General features: G+C 43.5%; 1 protein-coding gene across 1 annotated transcript; it reads right to left on the minus strand.

Moving 5' to 3' along the window:
• Positions 1 to 11,961: 11,961 nt before the first annotated feature.
• Positions 11,962 to 16,797, minus strand: FGF20 (fibroblast growth factor 20). The gene is made up of 3 exons (XM_066574658.1): positions 16,518 to 16,797; positions 13,095 to 13,198; positions 11,962 to 12,207 (listed from the first exon to the last, which is right to left on the minus strand). The coding sequence occupies exons 1-3, from the start codon at positions 16,795 to 16,797 to the stop codon at positions 11,962 to 11,964; spliced, it is 630 nt and encodes a 209-aa protein (XP_066430755.1).
• Positions 16,798 to 17,023: the final 226 nt, after the last annotated feature.

Here is a 17,023-nt window from a genome sequence, read left to right on the forward strand (position 1 = left end):
TCTCACGGCACCACGGTTGGGAAACACTGACCTAGACTGTGAGTGAGGAGACTCAAATGGCCATGCATGCTCCTCTGGGTAATATGCAAACAAGGGAGATGAAATGAAACCTCCACAGTGCCACTTATTAGAAGGCAGCATTTCTTCAACCCAAAGTCAGACTCTTTAAACAAACCTTGTAACAATGACTGGGAATTAAAAGCAAAGCCAGACTCCATGTACAGACAGCTGTTTCAGGGTATTTGCCCTTCATCAGTGTACAGTAGGAGTCCGGCTTTGCTAGTGAGAGGCATGGGATGGGGCATCAGAAAAGCTATCTTTTCTCCTTAGGGAGAGCACCTAGATGGTGAGTGAGGAGACTCAAATGGCCATGCACGCTCCTCTGGGTAATATGCAAATAAGGGAGATGGAATAAACCCAAAGGAGCGTGCATGGTCATTTGAGTCTCATTGATCTATATTTTATACAACATGCTTTCATTTATTATATTTCTCCAAATGTCTAATGATATTACGTGAATTATTCCATTTCCGCTTTTTGGTACTCATGTCATACGATAATCCGGCGCTGAGCCGCATACGAGGGGTTGTGCATTACTAAGAGCATCATGCTATTTCTGGTTGCTAGAATGCATGCTTGGATTTGGTGCCTTTTCGTTGGACGGCATGCCCATAACAGGCACTATGATTGTTCGCAAACACGTATGTCCACGTATAAACATAACTACGTTCAACCTGCCGCCATGTTACTGCCAAATCAAGAATGTATTACTATAATTATCTGGTCTGAAATCTTACTTATAATAATCCTGTGCTTGAGAAAGGAGAGTTACTCTCCGCAACATGTAGCACCATCTCTGTACCTGTCTTGTATTAGATTTGCTACGCCAATAAATCTTTTTAAGTTTATACATTATTGGACTTAGCCTTGTGTCGACACAGAACAACTCTATTTGTTTGGCATTCCTGGACACCAGAGTGAGCGATGGGATGATTACCAGAACTCAACCCCCTCTAAGGGAGTACCTCAAAGTTTGCCAAATGGATTTTAGCACTGAATTTTAACACTTTGAGTGCTGTATTTTATTTGTTTCTGTTTTATATGCTTTTATGACCGAGTCTTGCAGAAGCCTTGGTCCATTTACAATGCGCTCTCCTCCTGGGATGTTCTAGCGATGGACTATTCTTATCCATACATCTTTATCCTTGCTTTTTATCCCTAAGGGTGATAACCCACTACAGTTCTTTTTCACTGCAAAATTTGCAGTGTTTTTTTCTCCAGGGGTCTATTGGGACTTGTTAATGTTAAAATCGCGATTGCGCAAAATTGCGATTTCGAGGTAATTTGTTATTTTGCGCGTTCGCGATTTTAACATTAACAAGTCCTATAGACCCCTGGAGAAAAAAACGCTGCGAATTTCACAGTGAAAAAGAACTGTAGTGGGTAGTCACCCTAAGGCTTCATTCCCATGAGCATATATCGGGCGCTGTTTTCACGGCCGGACGATATACGCTACCATCTGGGGCATAAAAATTTGTGAACGGGAGCAGAGATCTAACGTATGTACGCCCGTTCAGATGGCATGGGCCCCGGCTCACTCCTTCTCACCTCCCCTCCGGCTGATTCCAATAGAATGGGGCAGAGCTAAGTGCCACCCCATCTCGCCTCCTCCCAGTGCTGGCTGCGAACAAGGGGCGGGGAGGGGCGTGAGCTTAGCTCCACCCCCATCCTGCCTCTTGTCCACAGCCAGCAAAGGAGAGGCGGGACTGGGCAGCACTTAGCTTCACCACATCCTGCCCCTCCCATTGGAGGGGAGGAGAGAAGAGGGAGGGAGTTTATCAATCTGCTAAACTCCCTCCGACCTACCTTCTCTGGCCGTTGTCACTGGCTCTCATAGGAGCCCATATAGTGGCCGACATATTCCAGGCCAAAAGATAGTTCCAGGACTATACTTTGGGCCCGACATAAAACACCCAGCGCTATATTGGCCAGCCAGGCACTTTAACGTTGCAGAAATACAGTCATGTGATCTTATGCATTGGAATCCAAAGCATCAGATCACAGCGTATATCGGCCAACCATGAAAACGGTGGCCAATATACGCTGGTGTGAAAGAGCCCCAAGAGAGCTGTCTTGCTTTTAAATACCTGTGAATTTTATGACATTGCTTATTAAACAAGCAGCACACCTTTTATTTGTTTTTAGTGACACCCCTGTACTTCAATTGACCCACACACTACTGTACACTATTTGTACCAATTTTGAGAGAAGCATAATGTTCCCCAGATGTATGGCTGTATTCCAATAAAATTTGGGAGCTTTTGGAGGGCAAATTAGTGAACCCGATTTACACTCATTCACTTTTATGTAAGTCAGAATTGGCTGTTCCAATTCACGATGATTTTGGTGAAATGAGCCCCATCCTTACATGAACCAATTTTGCCACTAATCAGTCAGAAGGGTAAATGTTTTGTCTTTGGGAGAACACTTATTAGGTGTGAGGCAACTCATAAGGCCATGCATGCTCCTCTAAGACATTTATGCAAATGGGAAGATGGAACAATACCTCTACTTGTAGGAATGCTGCCTTTTAATATGTGGCACTGTAGCCGCATTGTTCCATCTTTCCATTTGCATACATTTCTCAGGGGTACCTGCATGGCCTTATAAGACTCCTTACATCTATGAAGTGCTCTTTCAGTGGAGAAACTTTACACCTCCTGCTCCACCCAGTCAGTCAGCAACCTACTGCAGAGTGATGAGGGACAAAAACCTTGAAACAGTCTGTCTGTATGTGGTTATCTTTTCGTTCTAGAGAAGACTCTGACTTTGGCTTATATTCCTAGTCATTATAGCAAGGCCTGTTAAAAAGTGAGACATTAACCTAAAGGAATGCTGCTGTTTAATAGGTGGTGCTGTAGAGGCATTGTTCCAGCTTCTCATTTGCTTCAAATGGGAGAAGGACCCTAAATATTTTTAATTAAAACAAGCAAGGATTAGTGCCTCTAGTGGCAGGAGCGTAGTACAACAGAACATTTAGTGTTACCAATCAATAAGTCTTATAAGTCTTATCTACACCCTAATTGCTGTTATTCAGTGACTGACACTTTTTCAAAAATATTATTTATACATTGTACATTTTAAAAGTATATATACATTTGCAATCAATTTTTAATGACAAATTAAAAAACTGCAAAACGTCTTGATTAGAGATGAGCGAGCACACTCGTCCGAGCTTGATGCTCGTTCGAGTATTAGGGTGTTCGAGATGCTCGTTACTCGAGACGAACACCACGCGGTACTCGAGTCAATTGCATTTCCTTCCCTGCATGTTTAGCGCCATTTTCTAGCCAATAAACATGCAGGGAAGGCATTACCTATTCCTCCTGTGACGTGCCAGCCCTTCCTTCCCCCCACCACAGTAGTGAGTGGCTGGTGAGATCAGGTGACCACCGAGTACTTAAAGTGGTCCCGCCCGCGGCTCGCCTCAGACACAGGCTGGCAGAGGTTAGGAAAAGTGCTGCTGCTGCTATAGGGAAAGTGTTAGTGTAGGATCCTGTCTTCAAGAACCCCAACGGTCCTTCTTAGGGCTACTCCTCATCGTGTGCATTACTGTTGTGGCTAGCTGGGAGCAGTAGTGCACCAATTTAAAAAAAAAAAAACATCTATCCCTCTGCAGAGCATTACAGCTATAGCATTCTCAGTCTGCAGTGCATTAGGCAGAGTTGAGGGAAATAGCTGCTTATATAGGGAAAGTGTTTGAGTAGGATCCTGTCTTCAAGAACCCCAAAGGTCCTTCTAAGGGCTACATCTGACCTGTTGTGGCTGGCTGGGAGCAGTAGTGCACCAGTTTTTTTTTAAACATCTATCCCTCTGCAGAGCATTACAGCTATAGCAGCTTACTCTCATCGATAAATAGTACGCAAATATTTCCTGGGCCAGTGCAGAACAGCCTTTCACAGATACCATTCTATGTGTTGGGTGAAGTTGCCGCAGTTATCAGCACAATCCACTGGCTGTATAGCTTTCTGCCCCTGTGCAGACCGTCGCACAATACCCTTTCCTTGGGTGTGGTGAAGTTGCCGCAGTTATTAGCACTGTCCACTGGCTGTATAGTTTTCTGCCCCTGTGCAGACCGTTGCACATTCACACAATACCGTTTCCTTGGGTACGGTGAAGTTGTCGCAGTTATTATAACTGTTCACTGGCTGTATAGCTTTCTGCCCCTGTGCAGAGCGTCGCACAATACCCTTTCCTTGGGTGCGGTAAAGTTGCAGCAGTTACCAGCACTATCCACTGGCTTTCTATTTTTCTCCCACTCCATACAGCCTCTCTATTATATAGTCTCTGTGAGCGGTAAATGACCCCTCCGTATCAGCGCAAGAAAGCGGTTTAATTTTTTCCGGTTACAACATAGAGCCTCCGGTATCTACACATCGCTGTGTGCGGCAAATTAGCCACAGTTCTCAGTGCTATACGGTGGGGTAATTTATTTTGGCCCTGCAATATCCTTAATCAGACATGATGAGGAGTAGGGGTAAGGGTCGAGGACATGGATGCGGCCGCGGGCGTCCATGTGAGGGTGTGGGCGCAGGCCGAAGTCCTGGGTGGGGTGCATCCCAGCTGACTGCTGAGGGATTAGGAGAGCGCCCAGTCCCTACACTCCCCAGCTTCCTATCACAATTTGCAGGTCCGCGTGGTAGACCTTTATTACAAGAAGAGCAGTGCGAGCAGGTCCTGTCGTGGATGGCAGAAAACGCATCCAGCAATGTAGCAAACCCTCAGTCTTCTATGCAGTCCACTACTCCCGGCCTAGGGACTGCACCTCTGAATCCTCTGGCTGCTCCCCCTTCCTCCCAGCCTCGTCACTCCAGAAAATGACAGATTCTGAGCAGGCGGACTCCCAGGAACTGTTCTCAGGTGCCTGCCCAGAGTGGGAAAAAACGGTTCCTCTCTTACCTGAGGAGTTTGTCGTGACCAATGCCCAACCTTTGTAAAGTTCCCGAAGTCCGGATGATGATGCTGGGGACTTCCAGCAACTGTCTCAAGAGCTTTTTGTGGGTCAGGATGATGAGACACAGTCCTCCACCCCATCCAGCAATGTCTCCCAGTGCAGCGTTCAGCTGTCGCTAACACAAGCATTGGAGCGAAAGCGCAAATATGCCGCCACCCACCGGCATGCACACGCTTTAAACGTGCACATTGCCAAATTAATCAGCCTGGAGATGCTGCCATACAGGCTTGTGGAAACGGAAGCTTTCAAAAACATGATGGCGACAGCGGTCCCACGCTACTCGGTCCCCAGTCGCCACTATTTTTCCCGGTATGCCGTCCCCGCCCTACACCAACACGTCTCCTGCAACATTACCCGTGCCCTCAAACAACGCAGTTACTGAGAAGGTCCACTTAACGACGGACACGTGGACAAGTACTGGGGGGGCAGGGCCACTATATCTCCCTGATGGCACATTGGGTGAACTTGGTGGAAGCTGGGACCAAGTCAGAGCCTGGGAGCGCTCACATGCTACCTACACCAAGAATAGCGGGTCCTACCTCGGTGCTGGTATCTGCGGTGTATTAAATCGGCGTGTCTGTTGTTTTAAATCCCCGCCTACTACCAGCAGCTGAAGAAAGGTGAGTATTTTTTTTAATTATTTTTATCACCATTTTTTCTTGTTTTTCAGGGAAGGGCTTATTATGTAAAGCCCTTCCCTGAAAAACAATTCAGGGGTGCCTGCAGACCAATGCCTTCAATGGAGCCGCAGGCAGCAGCCGCGGCTCCACTGAAGGCAATGCACGGACCTTCATACACGCGTGTTTTTGCGCGTACACAGGTGCGCATCTATGTACGCACAAAAACATGCTCGTGTGAAGTCACCCTAAGGCCTAATGTCCACGCAGCCATAAGGCCAAAAATGACATTTTACTCACCTGTCTGGACGTTGTGCGGCTCTCCTCCATCGCAGCGGATCTTCTTTCTTCTACACGGTGGATGCACTTGGCACGCATACGCCATGCTTTTGTTTTTTTAAACTCCTGCTTTCTCGCGGATCCGCAGCACAGCCACAGTGTCATCCGCAGCTGTGTTGCAGATCGGACGGCTTCAGTTGGCTTCAATTGAAGCCGTCCGTGCTGGAAAACTGCAGAAAATGGAGCATGCTGCGGGTGTTTTCCCACGTGTGCAACCAGCACACCGGGGGAAAATGACCAGGGGTGCCCAATGAATCCCTATGGGCGCGGATTGCACACGCGGGAGACCCGCACAGATTTTTTAAATCCATTTTACCTGTGGACATGAGGCCTAAAACAAAGTTAGCAAGAAGTAGTAAATGCAGTATCGGACTATACAAGGTTTATTTGTAGTCTGCTAAGATGGAGACACATAGACCTGCATAGGAGCTGTAGAATCAAAACAAAGGGAAATTTTTAGTTAACACCGTTTAGACAATTGCTTCATTTTTCATTTTAGACACACTGGAGCAAATATTTTGTTATTTAATCAAAAAAGCCAATGATTTATTTTGTGTCTACTGCATTCACTCCCACATATATCTGAATTATGTTGCCAAATCAATGTGGTCTTTAAACCGCTAACAATCACATTAAAATTGAAAAATCTCTCTAAAATGTCCCTTTTTAATTGCAGATTTTAAATTTGTCTTATATAATTATTTTTGTGCAAAACTCAGTTGCTTTAAGTCTATTTTTAACCCCTTAGGCCGCCTGCAGACGAGCGAGTCGGATCCAGCAGCAAGAATTCTCGCCGCGGGACCCGACCCGAGCGCCTGCAGAGACGAGCGCGTACTCACCCGCGCCCGGCGGCCCCGGCTCTTTCATGTGCCGGCTGCCGGGCAGCCGGCGCATGCGCAGACCGGAGTCAGCGGCCGGGTGAGTGACGTTTCTGTGCGAGGCTCTGCGAGCCCCGCACAAAAATAGGACATGCCGCGGTTTGTTTGCCGCGCGGGATTTCGCACGGCCAAACCGCGGCCGTCTGCATAGGAGTGCGTATTGTAATGCACTCCTATGCAGGCTTTCAGCGGCGGAAATCCCTCGGGATTTCCGCCCGTGTGCAGGCGGCCTTAGTGGTCTTAGCATTAAGGACCAGTGAATTATTTTCCATTTTGTGTTCCAGCAGTCAGATCTGTTTAATTTTTCTGTCAATGTAGCTGTATGACACCTTGTATTTTGTGAGACAACTTCTAGTTTTTATGTAAACCATTTTTGCATGCATATGATGCATTAAATAACTTTTATTAATTAAATCCCAAAAAGTAATTTCACAATTGTTTTTAGGGATTTAATATTACAGCATTTGCCATGTGGTATGAATATTATTTTAACTTTATTCTTTGGATAATTGTGATCAGCTCAGCACCAAATTTTTTTATTGGTTTTTATTACTTTTGCAAAATATTAACTTTTTTGCAACAAAAAGAGTTGGTGTGTCATCACATTCCAACACCGCAGCATTTTTATTTTAATGTTGACAGAACCAGGGACATAGCTAATGGGCCTATGGGCCCCGGTGCAAGAAGCTCCCTACTGCTCTTCAGGGCTGCTGGCTGTGATCCACCCAAAACATTCTGCTGCATATCTGGGTCTCTTAAGTGGCCCAGTGATACAGCACTAACAGCAAAGGGACATTGCTATAGTTTTAAAAGATTAAGGGCACAAGTTCCGAAACACATGCCTCACTTTCCACCAAAAGAGAAGAAAAAATAAAGCATACAGGACATTGATAGAAAACGTTTCTAAAATGATGGGCTTAGATACAGCGACTTAGCTCTAGTGAATCTCTAAAATATTATGGTCACCATACCATGGTCAGATACCACTGCTACATAGTGGGAGTGATTACAGTGCATTTACCTCTAGTGATCACAGATGAAGTTATTTTTTGGTTTACTTCTATCTGACCATTATAACATCTTCCAGACAGCACTTAGCTCTGCACACATTCCCTATCCTGCCATTACCAACTCTTCTCAGTGCTACCTACACACAAATTGTGCACCCTTCTGTTGTCTCCCACAGTTATAGTGTGCTCCTCCATTTACCTCCCAGTTACATTGTGCCCCGCACCCTTCTGCCAACTCCACAATTACAGCGCTGCACTTCCCCCATGAGTCCCCCAAACAGTTACAGTGCCCTAGGGGCACAGCTAAAGGCTCATGGTCCCTGATGCAAAAAATGGAAAGCAAACAGAAAGCTTTCAGTTTGCTTCAGTTCTGTCAGGGTGCCTTCACACTGGCGATAAAATTGCACGATTTTTGTGCAATGTGAGAGTGAGTGAAAACGCAGAATTGTGAAACTAATGATTTTCAATGGTTTCCTTCACATTTGCGATGTTTTCACTAATGCAATGTTGCAAGAGAAAAAAAAAGAGGCATGCCCTATCTTTCTGCGTTGTTTTAATCTCCCATGTTTCCCTATGGAGCCTTTTTATCGCGTCGCAAAGCCCAAACGTACTATTTTTGTGCAATGCTATGCATTTTTAACATTAGGAAGTCCTATTGTCTTTTGCACGAGAAAATCGCATGCAGCAGCGATGTTTTTGCGAGAAAAAGCAGCTGACGCTCAAAAAGCCCAGGAAAAAGTTGCGATTTCGCCGCGATCTTCACGTGTCGATATCGCGATGGCCAGTGTGAAACTAGCCTTAGTGTTTCTATTTTTTACAGGAACAAATAGAGCAGTCTGCAGCGTTATCTGTTCTGTTAAAAACAGAAACCAAACGTAACAGAAGCAAACTGAAAGCTTTCTGTTTGCTTTCTATTTTTTTCGAAAATCTATTGATAACAATGTGGCAAGAAGGAAGCATTTTATTCTATTTTAATTCCATTTCTCTGCTTCAGAAATGGAACAGAGAGACAGAAAGCCCTAATGAAGCCTTGTTGCAGATGTGAACAAACCCTTATTGGCACATTGCATGTGCCAGTGGCTGTATAAGAATGTGGACCTCCACCTGTCTGAATATATAAAAGGATCTGATGCTTATTAAATAGATATGGTACCAGAAATAGGCTTAGTACACAGATAAAGTACCAAAACTGAACGTACTACATAGATATGGTACCAGAACCAAGCTTATTACATAAATGTGATAACAGAACCAAGCTTACTACATAGATACAGTGCCATCACCAAGCTTACTCCATACATATGGTAACAGAACTCAGTTTACAACATCGATATCAGAACCGAGCATGCTATACAGATAAGATACCAGAATTGTGTTTACTGCTTAGATTTTGTACCAGAACCAAGCTTACTACAAAGATACAGTACCAAAACTACTTATGAAGTATTGGAAAAAGGTATGTTGTTTGGAAATTGCATGTTCACATAATAAGTGTGCTTTATTAATTAAAAGACATGCATTTTGTTAACCCTGCAGTGACATGTGCAGTCCACGGTGGTCAGAAGATTGCGACAGAATTTTTTTTTAAGATATTTTTTTAAATGATGCAAATTTGGCATCATTGTAACTGTACAGACCCACAGAATAAAGTTGTCATGTTATTTTTGCCACAGTGTGTACTCTGTAATCTCCATCCCCCAAAAAAATGACACAATTGTGTTTATTTCCTTTTTACTCCACTTAGAATTTTTACTTTAGAAAATATGGCACCTGTGTGTTGAGCCGAAAAATTCTGAGGTTGAACAGCACCCATTTTCTTTGAGAAAACTTGCCAGACATTTGCAGGATGAATAGAGGGAAATACCAGCTGAAGGGTATCAGGTGTTAGTAGAAAGTAACCCGAGAATCCAATGTCATTAGGGCCAAAGGAGGCCCCTCTAAGTATTAACATATGTAAATAAAGACTGCTTTTGATTCTTGCCCAGGTGTCCAATTACTTTTGGTAGGAGAATATATTTTATAGTGAAGTAATATATCTAAGAGCGTGACAACTGACATTGATTCTTTGTAAAATAAAAAATAGATGTACATTTAGCGTAAAAAGGGTTTACCAGCTTTATTATTTTCTGCTTTAAAATCTAATGGTATCCGCATTTAGAGATTTGCGAATAATTTACCTGCTGTTCACTAGTCATAGCATTGTTCCCCTTAAAACAAATTTGATTTCATCTTTCAGAACCCCACTGCTATGAATTTCTCACATCTGACTGCAGAAAGCTGAAGGTCCCCAAATGGTTACCAATAGTACTTGCTAACATGTCTACCCATATGTAGGAATTCAGTAACCAGCAACAGGAAGAAGGGGAAAAGTTGAGGGCCAATCATTCCCCTATTCATGGTCTGCTTGTGCCCTGAACACTGGGCCTTGATGGTCATAATTGGACTTGAGGTGCCAAAATGCCATTTGTGAGCAGTTGGCTGCACTGCATCTCGGTAATACTGAAATTATAACATCCCCTTAGTTTCTCAACAGAATGAGTTCAAGTCGGGGGTGCACGGTTTCCAAATAGTTATGGAAACAAGGTTTTAGCCGTGTTTGATAACTTAGCAGCAGAGGTCTATGAGGCTATGCTGGTTTCACACTATACTTACTCAATCCAGCACCAGTTCTGTACTGGCTTCTATCTTCCTAACAGAAAACTGCATGGGATGGAAACCAGGATGGAACCTAGATGGCATCATAATGTAGAATATGTTAGATACAAACCTCTTTCGTGTCAGTCTCACATAGTTTCCATCCCTGTCAGTCTTCAATCCCTGTGCCCAGAGCCCTTGGTATTGGTAGTGGGAGGTGCAAGCAATAACTCTATACAAGAGCTAGCTACACCAGATTCAATGATACATTAAAAAAGTGGATAATCAGTTTATGCCTGCATTTGTGTGCTGCTGACAATTACAGCATATTTTTTCATGTATATCCATTCCCACAACTGGAATAAGAATTTACAATACTCTGGAGTGTATGGGGCCATTATGGCAGCTTTCATATCTCTGTGCATTACTTAAAAGGAAACTTGTTGCATTCCTTTCACTTGATACAGTTGCCAAAACAAATCACATGACAATCTAGCGAGTGTGCTGCCAAGTCACAGCCTTATCTTCCGAGAGATATTAAAAAATAATGTTCTTTAACATTGGCCGGAATGACAAACCACAATGAATGGGAAGTAGGTAGCAAGCTTTCCAGCTGCATTAAAAGTCATTTAGGATATGTTTAATGTCAACAGGTGCAGATAAAAAGGCTAAAATAAATGCCAAAAACAAAACAATACCAACTCTTTCATCTCAGTGTGTATTTAATACCTTTGAAAATGGACATTGAGGTTGTTACAATTTTAAGGCATTCATATATATTGCAGGCATCCAATACCTCCCCTTGTTGTCAGTATGATAATAACATAAACTATTTCATTGTCATGAAAAATTGTCACGTTTTCGAGAATGACTTTCACGGAGTAGTCACAAATTTGCAATGTTCTAATAAGCTGATAAAATATGACTGTAGCCCATTTCCAAGAACTATAGTACCAGTCTATGAACACATTGGTAAAAAATAGAATTTTTAAATAAATAAGTATAAAAAAATAAATATATATTTTAGATATACGCATATTAAGTCCACAGGTTGAAAACTGCCTCTTGGTCAAGATAGAGAGAGATATCTGTAGGAAAGTAATGGACTGCAGTTCCATTTCAGTTGACATTTACAATCTGATGTGCGTGGGAATATTGGCATATCCTATATTCGATAAGTTCTCCTGAAACAGGAGGTGTCATCAGCTCCAATAGGATGGTCCAATTCCCTTTTTACATAGCTATGCAATTCCACAGGTAAGCAGCATTTGAATCTTGGCTCTCTGCTTTATCCACAGTAGCATTAACCACTTGCACAGTCTAGGTGGTCCTTACTATGATTATCAGCATTTTTTGGTCATAGTCTCCGAAGGCATGAGAGATGTAGTCCTTTCACAGAACTTTGTCTTCACTTTTCCTCAAGAAAAAGCTGTTTAGTTATAGCAAGCAGCCAGACTTGGTCTACATCCTCAACTATATCCCATTACTCCCTTATAAAGTTCAGGCACTTTTTCTGGATCCACAGGTCTGGGCAGAAAATGTGTAAATCTTTGATGCCTCTTAGCCTTGGCTCCATCTCTTGGAGTACCATCTTTATTAAGTGCTACAAAGTATCGCCTCCCAGAGTCCCCATGTTTGTATAAGTTTGATGAATAAGTGTTATACCAGTTTTCTTCAAACTGTTCTCTGAAGACGCACTCGGAAGTCAACTTTTCCTGTTATAAAAAAGGTGAAAAAGAATATATCAGTATATTATAGTAGTACTTTTCTGAATGCATACATGGGAGGATGAAACAATGCATCTACATCGCCACCTATTGGAAGGCAGCATTCCTGCAAGACAATGTCAGACTTTTTATTAAGCCTTGTAACAGTGGCTGGGAATTATGAGCCAAAGCCAGAATCTTCTTTAAAGGGAAAAGATAACTATGTACAAACAGGCTGCTTTGGGGTGATTGCCCCTCATCAGTGTGCAGTAGGTATCTGGCTTGGCTAGTGAGAAGCCTATAGATGTGGTACAAAGCCTCCCCACATCTTCTAGATGTTTTTCCTAAGGAGAAACGATGCCCTTCCCGATCCACATATCCAATCCAATCCTGGGGCAAAATTTGACCAGGGACCAAAGAAGGGGAGTTAAATTACTTGGTTCTCTTCCTTTCCTGACTCGGCCACTGATCTGCTTGTTCTTGAGGCTCTCTTCATACTCCCAAGATGGCCATGGCAATTCATGGACTACTCAATGCACATTGACCACTAGTGGTGTATTGGTCAGTGTTGCTCATGTGAGCAACACTGGCCAATCAGAAAGCAGCACGCAGTGTCTGACTACTGATACTCAGTGCACTTCCATGAGTGACAGGAGCACTGCAGACATGCTGGATGTATGAAGAAGGGCCCAAGGAAGAAGCGGATCAGAAGCTGAACCAGGAGGCAGGTCGGCATCGGGAAATATATATTCCCCCATAAGGTACATGAAGGGGTATTGATACAACAAGTAAAGCTAATAAATATAACATTCAACCATACAGAAAGGCAAAAATGATAAAAATTGAATGCATAAACTATAATCCTACATATCGTGTATCAAATGAATCAATCTTACCGATCCAAACAGTTCTCCTTTATCATTCATCCCAAGGTATAAACCGCTATCCACACCTCTTATGCTGACTAGACCAATGGCCACACTGATGAACTCAAGAATACCTGAAAAAAAAGAAATCAATGATTTAAATAATCAGTTGGGGTGTATATAGCAATAAAGTAGTTCCAAAAAATGGAGCATTATTCACATTTTTGGTGTTGGACTGTTTACAATATTTTGGAACTGTCAGTCAACACTTACAGAATATAGCATATACTATGAAAGTTTCTTGTAGATGTAAAGCAACTCAGACGGGTCTATCATGTTGCCATTTTTATATGTTTTTAAATGTTACATACTTTTACAGGAAAGGTGGTTATTTGCTAATACGATATGTATGATATATTTGCACCAGTGTGAAAAATAATTTTAAAAAATCCCTGAGATTTCATCTCAAAATTTCAAAGTACTCTATACAGGGTGTAGTCATAAGGACTGATCCAGGGCTATATGTCATTACTGGTGTCCTATATTGAAATAACAATAGCGTACTGGAACAGGAAGGTATGGATATGCTACATGATGGTATGGCGCTCGGGCCTCTGTGGCCCCAAAACATACATTTTAATTTTGTGTTGTGGCCTCTGCAAGAGATAGAGAGTAAAACCCAGCAGCAAAGTTGAAGAGTAGCATGTGAGTAGCAGAAGTCCACATTACACATCTCTTTAATCCCCTGGGACCGCTGCTATGACTGAAGTAAGGAAAGCATACTCGAAGTGGCCTCCTTCTGCTACAATAGGGGCAGGTCACCCAGGAAGCCATCCATTGTCATCTTCAGGTGATTCAGGTACCGATCCACGTTGAGAGTCTCTGAAATGAACACAGGTCCAACAAGGTGCCAAATTCCATCCCACACATTAACACTGACATTTGCACTGTCTTCTGATTGGGTCGAGCACTCACTAGTAATCTGCATTGCATCTGCACTAAATTGGCGCTTTGCCGTTCACTAACACAGTCCCACAATTATAGCGTCCAACCTGTACTGAAGTGTTGAACGCCTCTTTGCATGTATCGTAGCAGAAGAAGGCCGCTTCAAGTACGCTTTCCTTACTTCAGTCATAGCAGAAATGGGACTTATTGAGACATGGAAAGCGGATTTCTGCTTCTCACGTGCTACTCTTCAAATCTGCAATTGGGTTTTAATCTTTATCTCCTACAGGGGCCACCAGACATAACTGAAATCCATATTTTGGGCCCCAGGGGCCCATGCGTCATACGATCATGTATGCCTTTCTATTCACATACACTACTTTTATTTCAATAACTTTTTTTTCATCAAGTTCATAGAATATGGCCTATTTTCTAGTGGAGGTGATGGTGGTATTTCTCCTTTTTTATGCTATCTTTTTCAGAGCAGGCCTTGAACAACAAGCAGGTGAGTCAACCAGGTGAGTGACCACATCAGAGGAGGTTCAGATGAGAATAGGGGCAGCATAAAGCAGAACGAAGAAAAGAACAGCACTTGTTTGATCTCTATCTACTCCTGGTTATTAGCAAAATAGAATATCCCTGTTCACAGACCGTACAACACTTTTCTTGCTTCTTATAGCACAACCTGCCGCAAATGACAACCTGGCACCACCATTCATTTATAAATGAACTTCACCTTCAGGATTTTTATAGGCAAGAAGATTAATTAACTGTTCAGCCGACAAGGGCTTCTATTTGATGTCAGGCATCAAAAGAGTTAAGAATAAGTGATATTTATTGTCTTGGCTATGGGAAAGTGACAGAAAACATTTTAATCAGTTATACAGCAACTAAATCAATAAAAGGGGGGGAAAGCGCCTATCAACAATAGTTGGTTTGTTCAGATAAAAAGAACATTGAATAAATACCCTGATCATTATTCACGCTTCCTGTCAGATAAGCATTTACATCCTCGCCTGTCCTCTGTACGGAGGCAGGTTGCTGGTCTACCAGAAAATTGCCCACGGCTACAGACGTAAAGGTTTTCTATAGGGTACGACCAATAATAGTCATTGCATCTCTCATACCAGAACGATCAAAATCCTTAGCTTTTATGCATAATTATTGGTTGGGGAATATAATGATGCTTTGTATTTAGCAAGAAGCTGAGTGAAAAGTAATTCAATTGTCTGGCACATAGAACATACTGGATGTGATGGAAATGTATAGGATATAATTTACATCATTATATGGTTCATGTCACATTTACATGTGTAATATAATTGTATCTATAGCCAAGCTACAAAAAAGATGACCCTATGCTGCGATGTAAAGAAGAGTAAAAGCTGCAATGTGGCCTTGATAATGACCAGGCACTATATATGAAGCCTGTATTCAGAATTACATATTACATTAGGTTGTATATCACACAATATATAGTTCACAATGTAGTATACTGCGTACAGGTAGGTGTGCAATCCTAAAGGTGTGGCATATGGGTAGGTGAGCTATCCTGACAGTGCGACATGCGGGTAGGTGAGCGATCCTGACAGTGTGGCATACAGGTAAGTGAGCGATACTGACAGTGTAGCATATAGGTAGGTGAGCGATCCTGACTGTGTGGCATGCAAGTAAGTTTGCAATCCTGACAGTGTGGTATACAGGTAGGTGAGCAATCCTGACAGTGTAGCATACAGGTAGGTGTGCAGTCCTGAAGGTGTGGCATACAGGTAGGTGAGCAATCCTGACAGTGTGGCATACAGGTAGGTGTGCAGTCCTGACATTGTGACATACAGGTAGGTGAGAAATCCTGACAGTGTGGCATACAGGTGGGTGAGAAATCCTGACAGTGTGGCATACAGGTAGGTGTGCAGTCCTGACAGTGTGCCATACAGGTAGGTGTGCAATCCTGACAGTGTGGCATACAAGTAGGTGTGCAGTCCAGAAAGTGTGGTGTACAAGTAGGTGTGCAGTCCTGGCAGTGTGGTATACAGGTAGGTGAGCAATCCTGACAGTGTGGCATACAGGTAGGTGTGCAATCCTGACAGTGTGGCATACATGTGGGTGTGCAACCCTGACAATGCGGTATACAGGTAGGTGTGCAATCCTGACAGTGTGGCATACAGGTAGGTGTGCAATCCTGACAGTGTGGCATACAGGTAGGTGTGCAATCCTGACAGTGTGGTATACAGGTAGGTATGCAGTCCTGACAGTGTGGCATACAAGTAGGTATGCAGTCCTGACAGTGTGGCATACAGGTAGGTGTGCAATCCTAACAGAGTGGCATACAGGTAGGTGTGCGGCCATCAATTGTATTACACACTGCAGGTAGGCAGATGGGTGGTGCAAATGTCAAGTATGCCCACATAGGTATATAACATACACTAGCATTAGATTACATTGAGGTAACATTTACATCGTTCCATTGCATTAATGGGTCATTAGGAATACTTGACTGTCGGTACCTACCGAAGCGGCTGTGGTCTTGCCTGGTGCCCTGCACGTTGCCATCTGGCAGGATCTGCAGGTGGAAGCCAGTCCTGCAGTAGAGCTGTCGGCGGCGCAGGATGCCCTGCAGATGCGCCAGGTCTGATGGGGCGCTGCGGGAGAGGCGCTCAGGTTGTCCCATGGGGTCACTATACAACAAGGGGCTATCCCTGGCAGGTGGAGGCAGCAAGAAATGAGAACCAACCTGTCCCAGGGTGTCCAGCCCGGCCAGGTAGTTCCCCACCTCGGGCAGTGGAGCCATGTGGGATTACTCCAGGGACTGCCTGCAGAAGCTGTGCTGGCACCGGGGGCTCCTCTCCGGAGAGTACGATGCCAGTGAGACCTTTATGTGCAGTCACTTTGTATATTGACCCAGTTGACATATGGTAATGAAGCTGAGTCTCAAGGCTTCTTTTTCACACCTCTGTTTACAATATGCAAAGTCTCTCCTTCCAAGTGCAGGCCCATTCACTTGAAATGTTAATCAC

Source organism: Eleutherodactylus coqui, chromosome 7 (genome assembly GCF_035609145.1).
Source record: "Eleutherodactylus coqui strain aEleCoq1 chromosome 7, aEleCoq1.hap1, whole genome shotgun sequence".
Taxonomy (NCBI): Eukaryota; Metazoa; Chordata; class Amphibia; order Anura; family Eleutherodactylidae; genus Eleutherodactylus; species Eleutherodactylus coqui.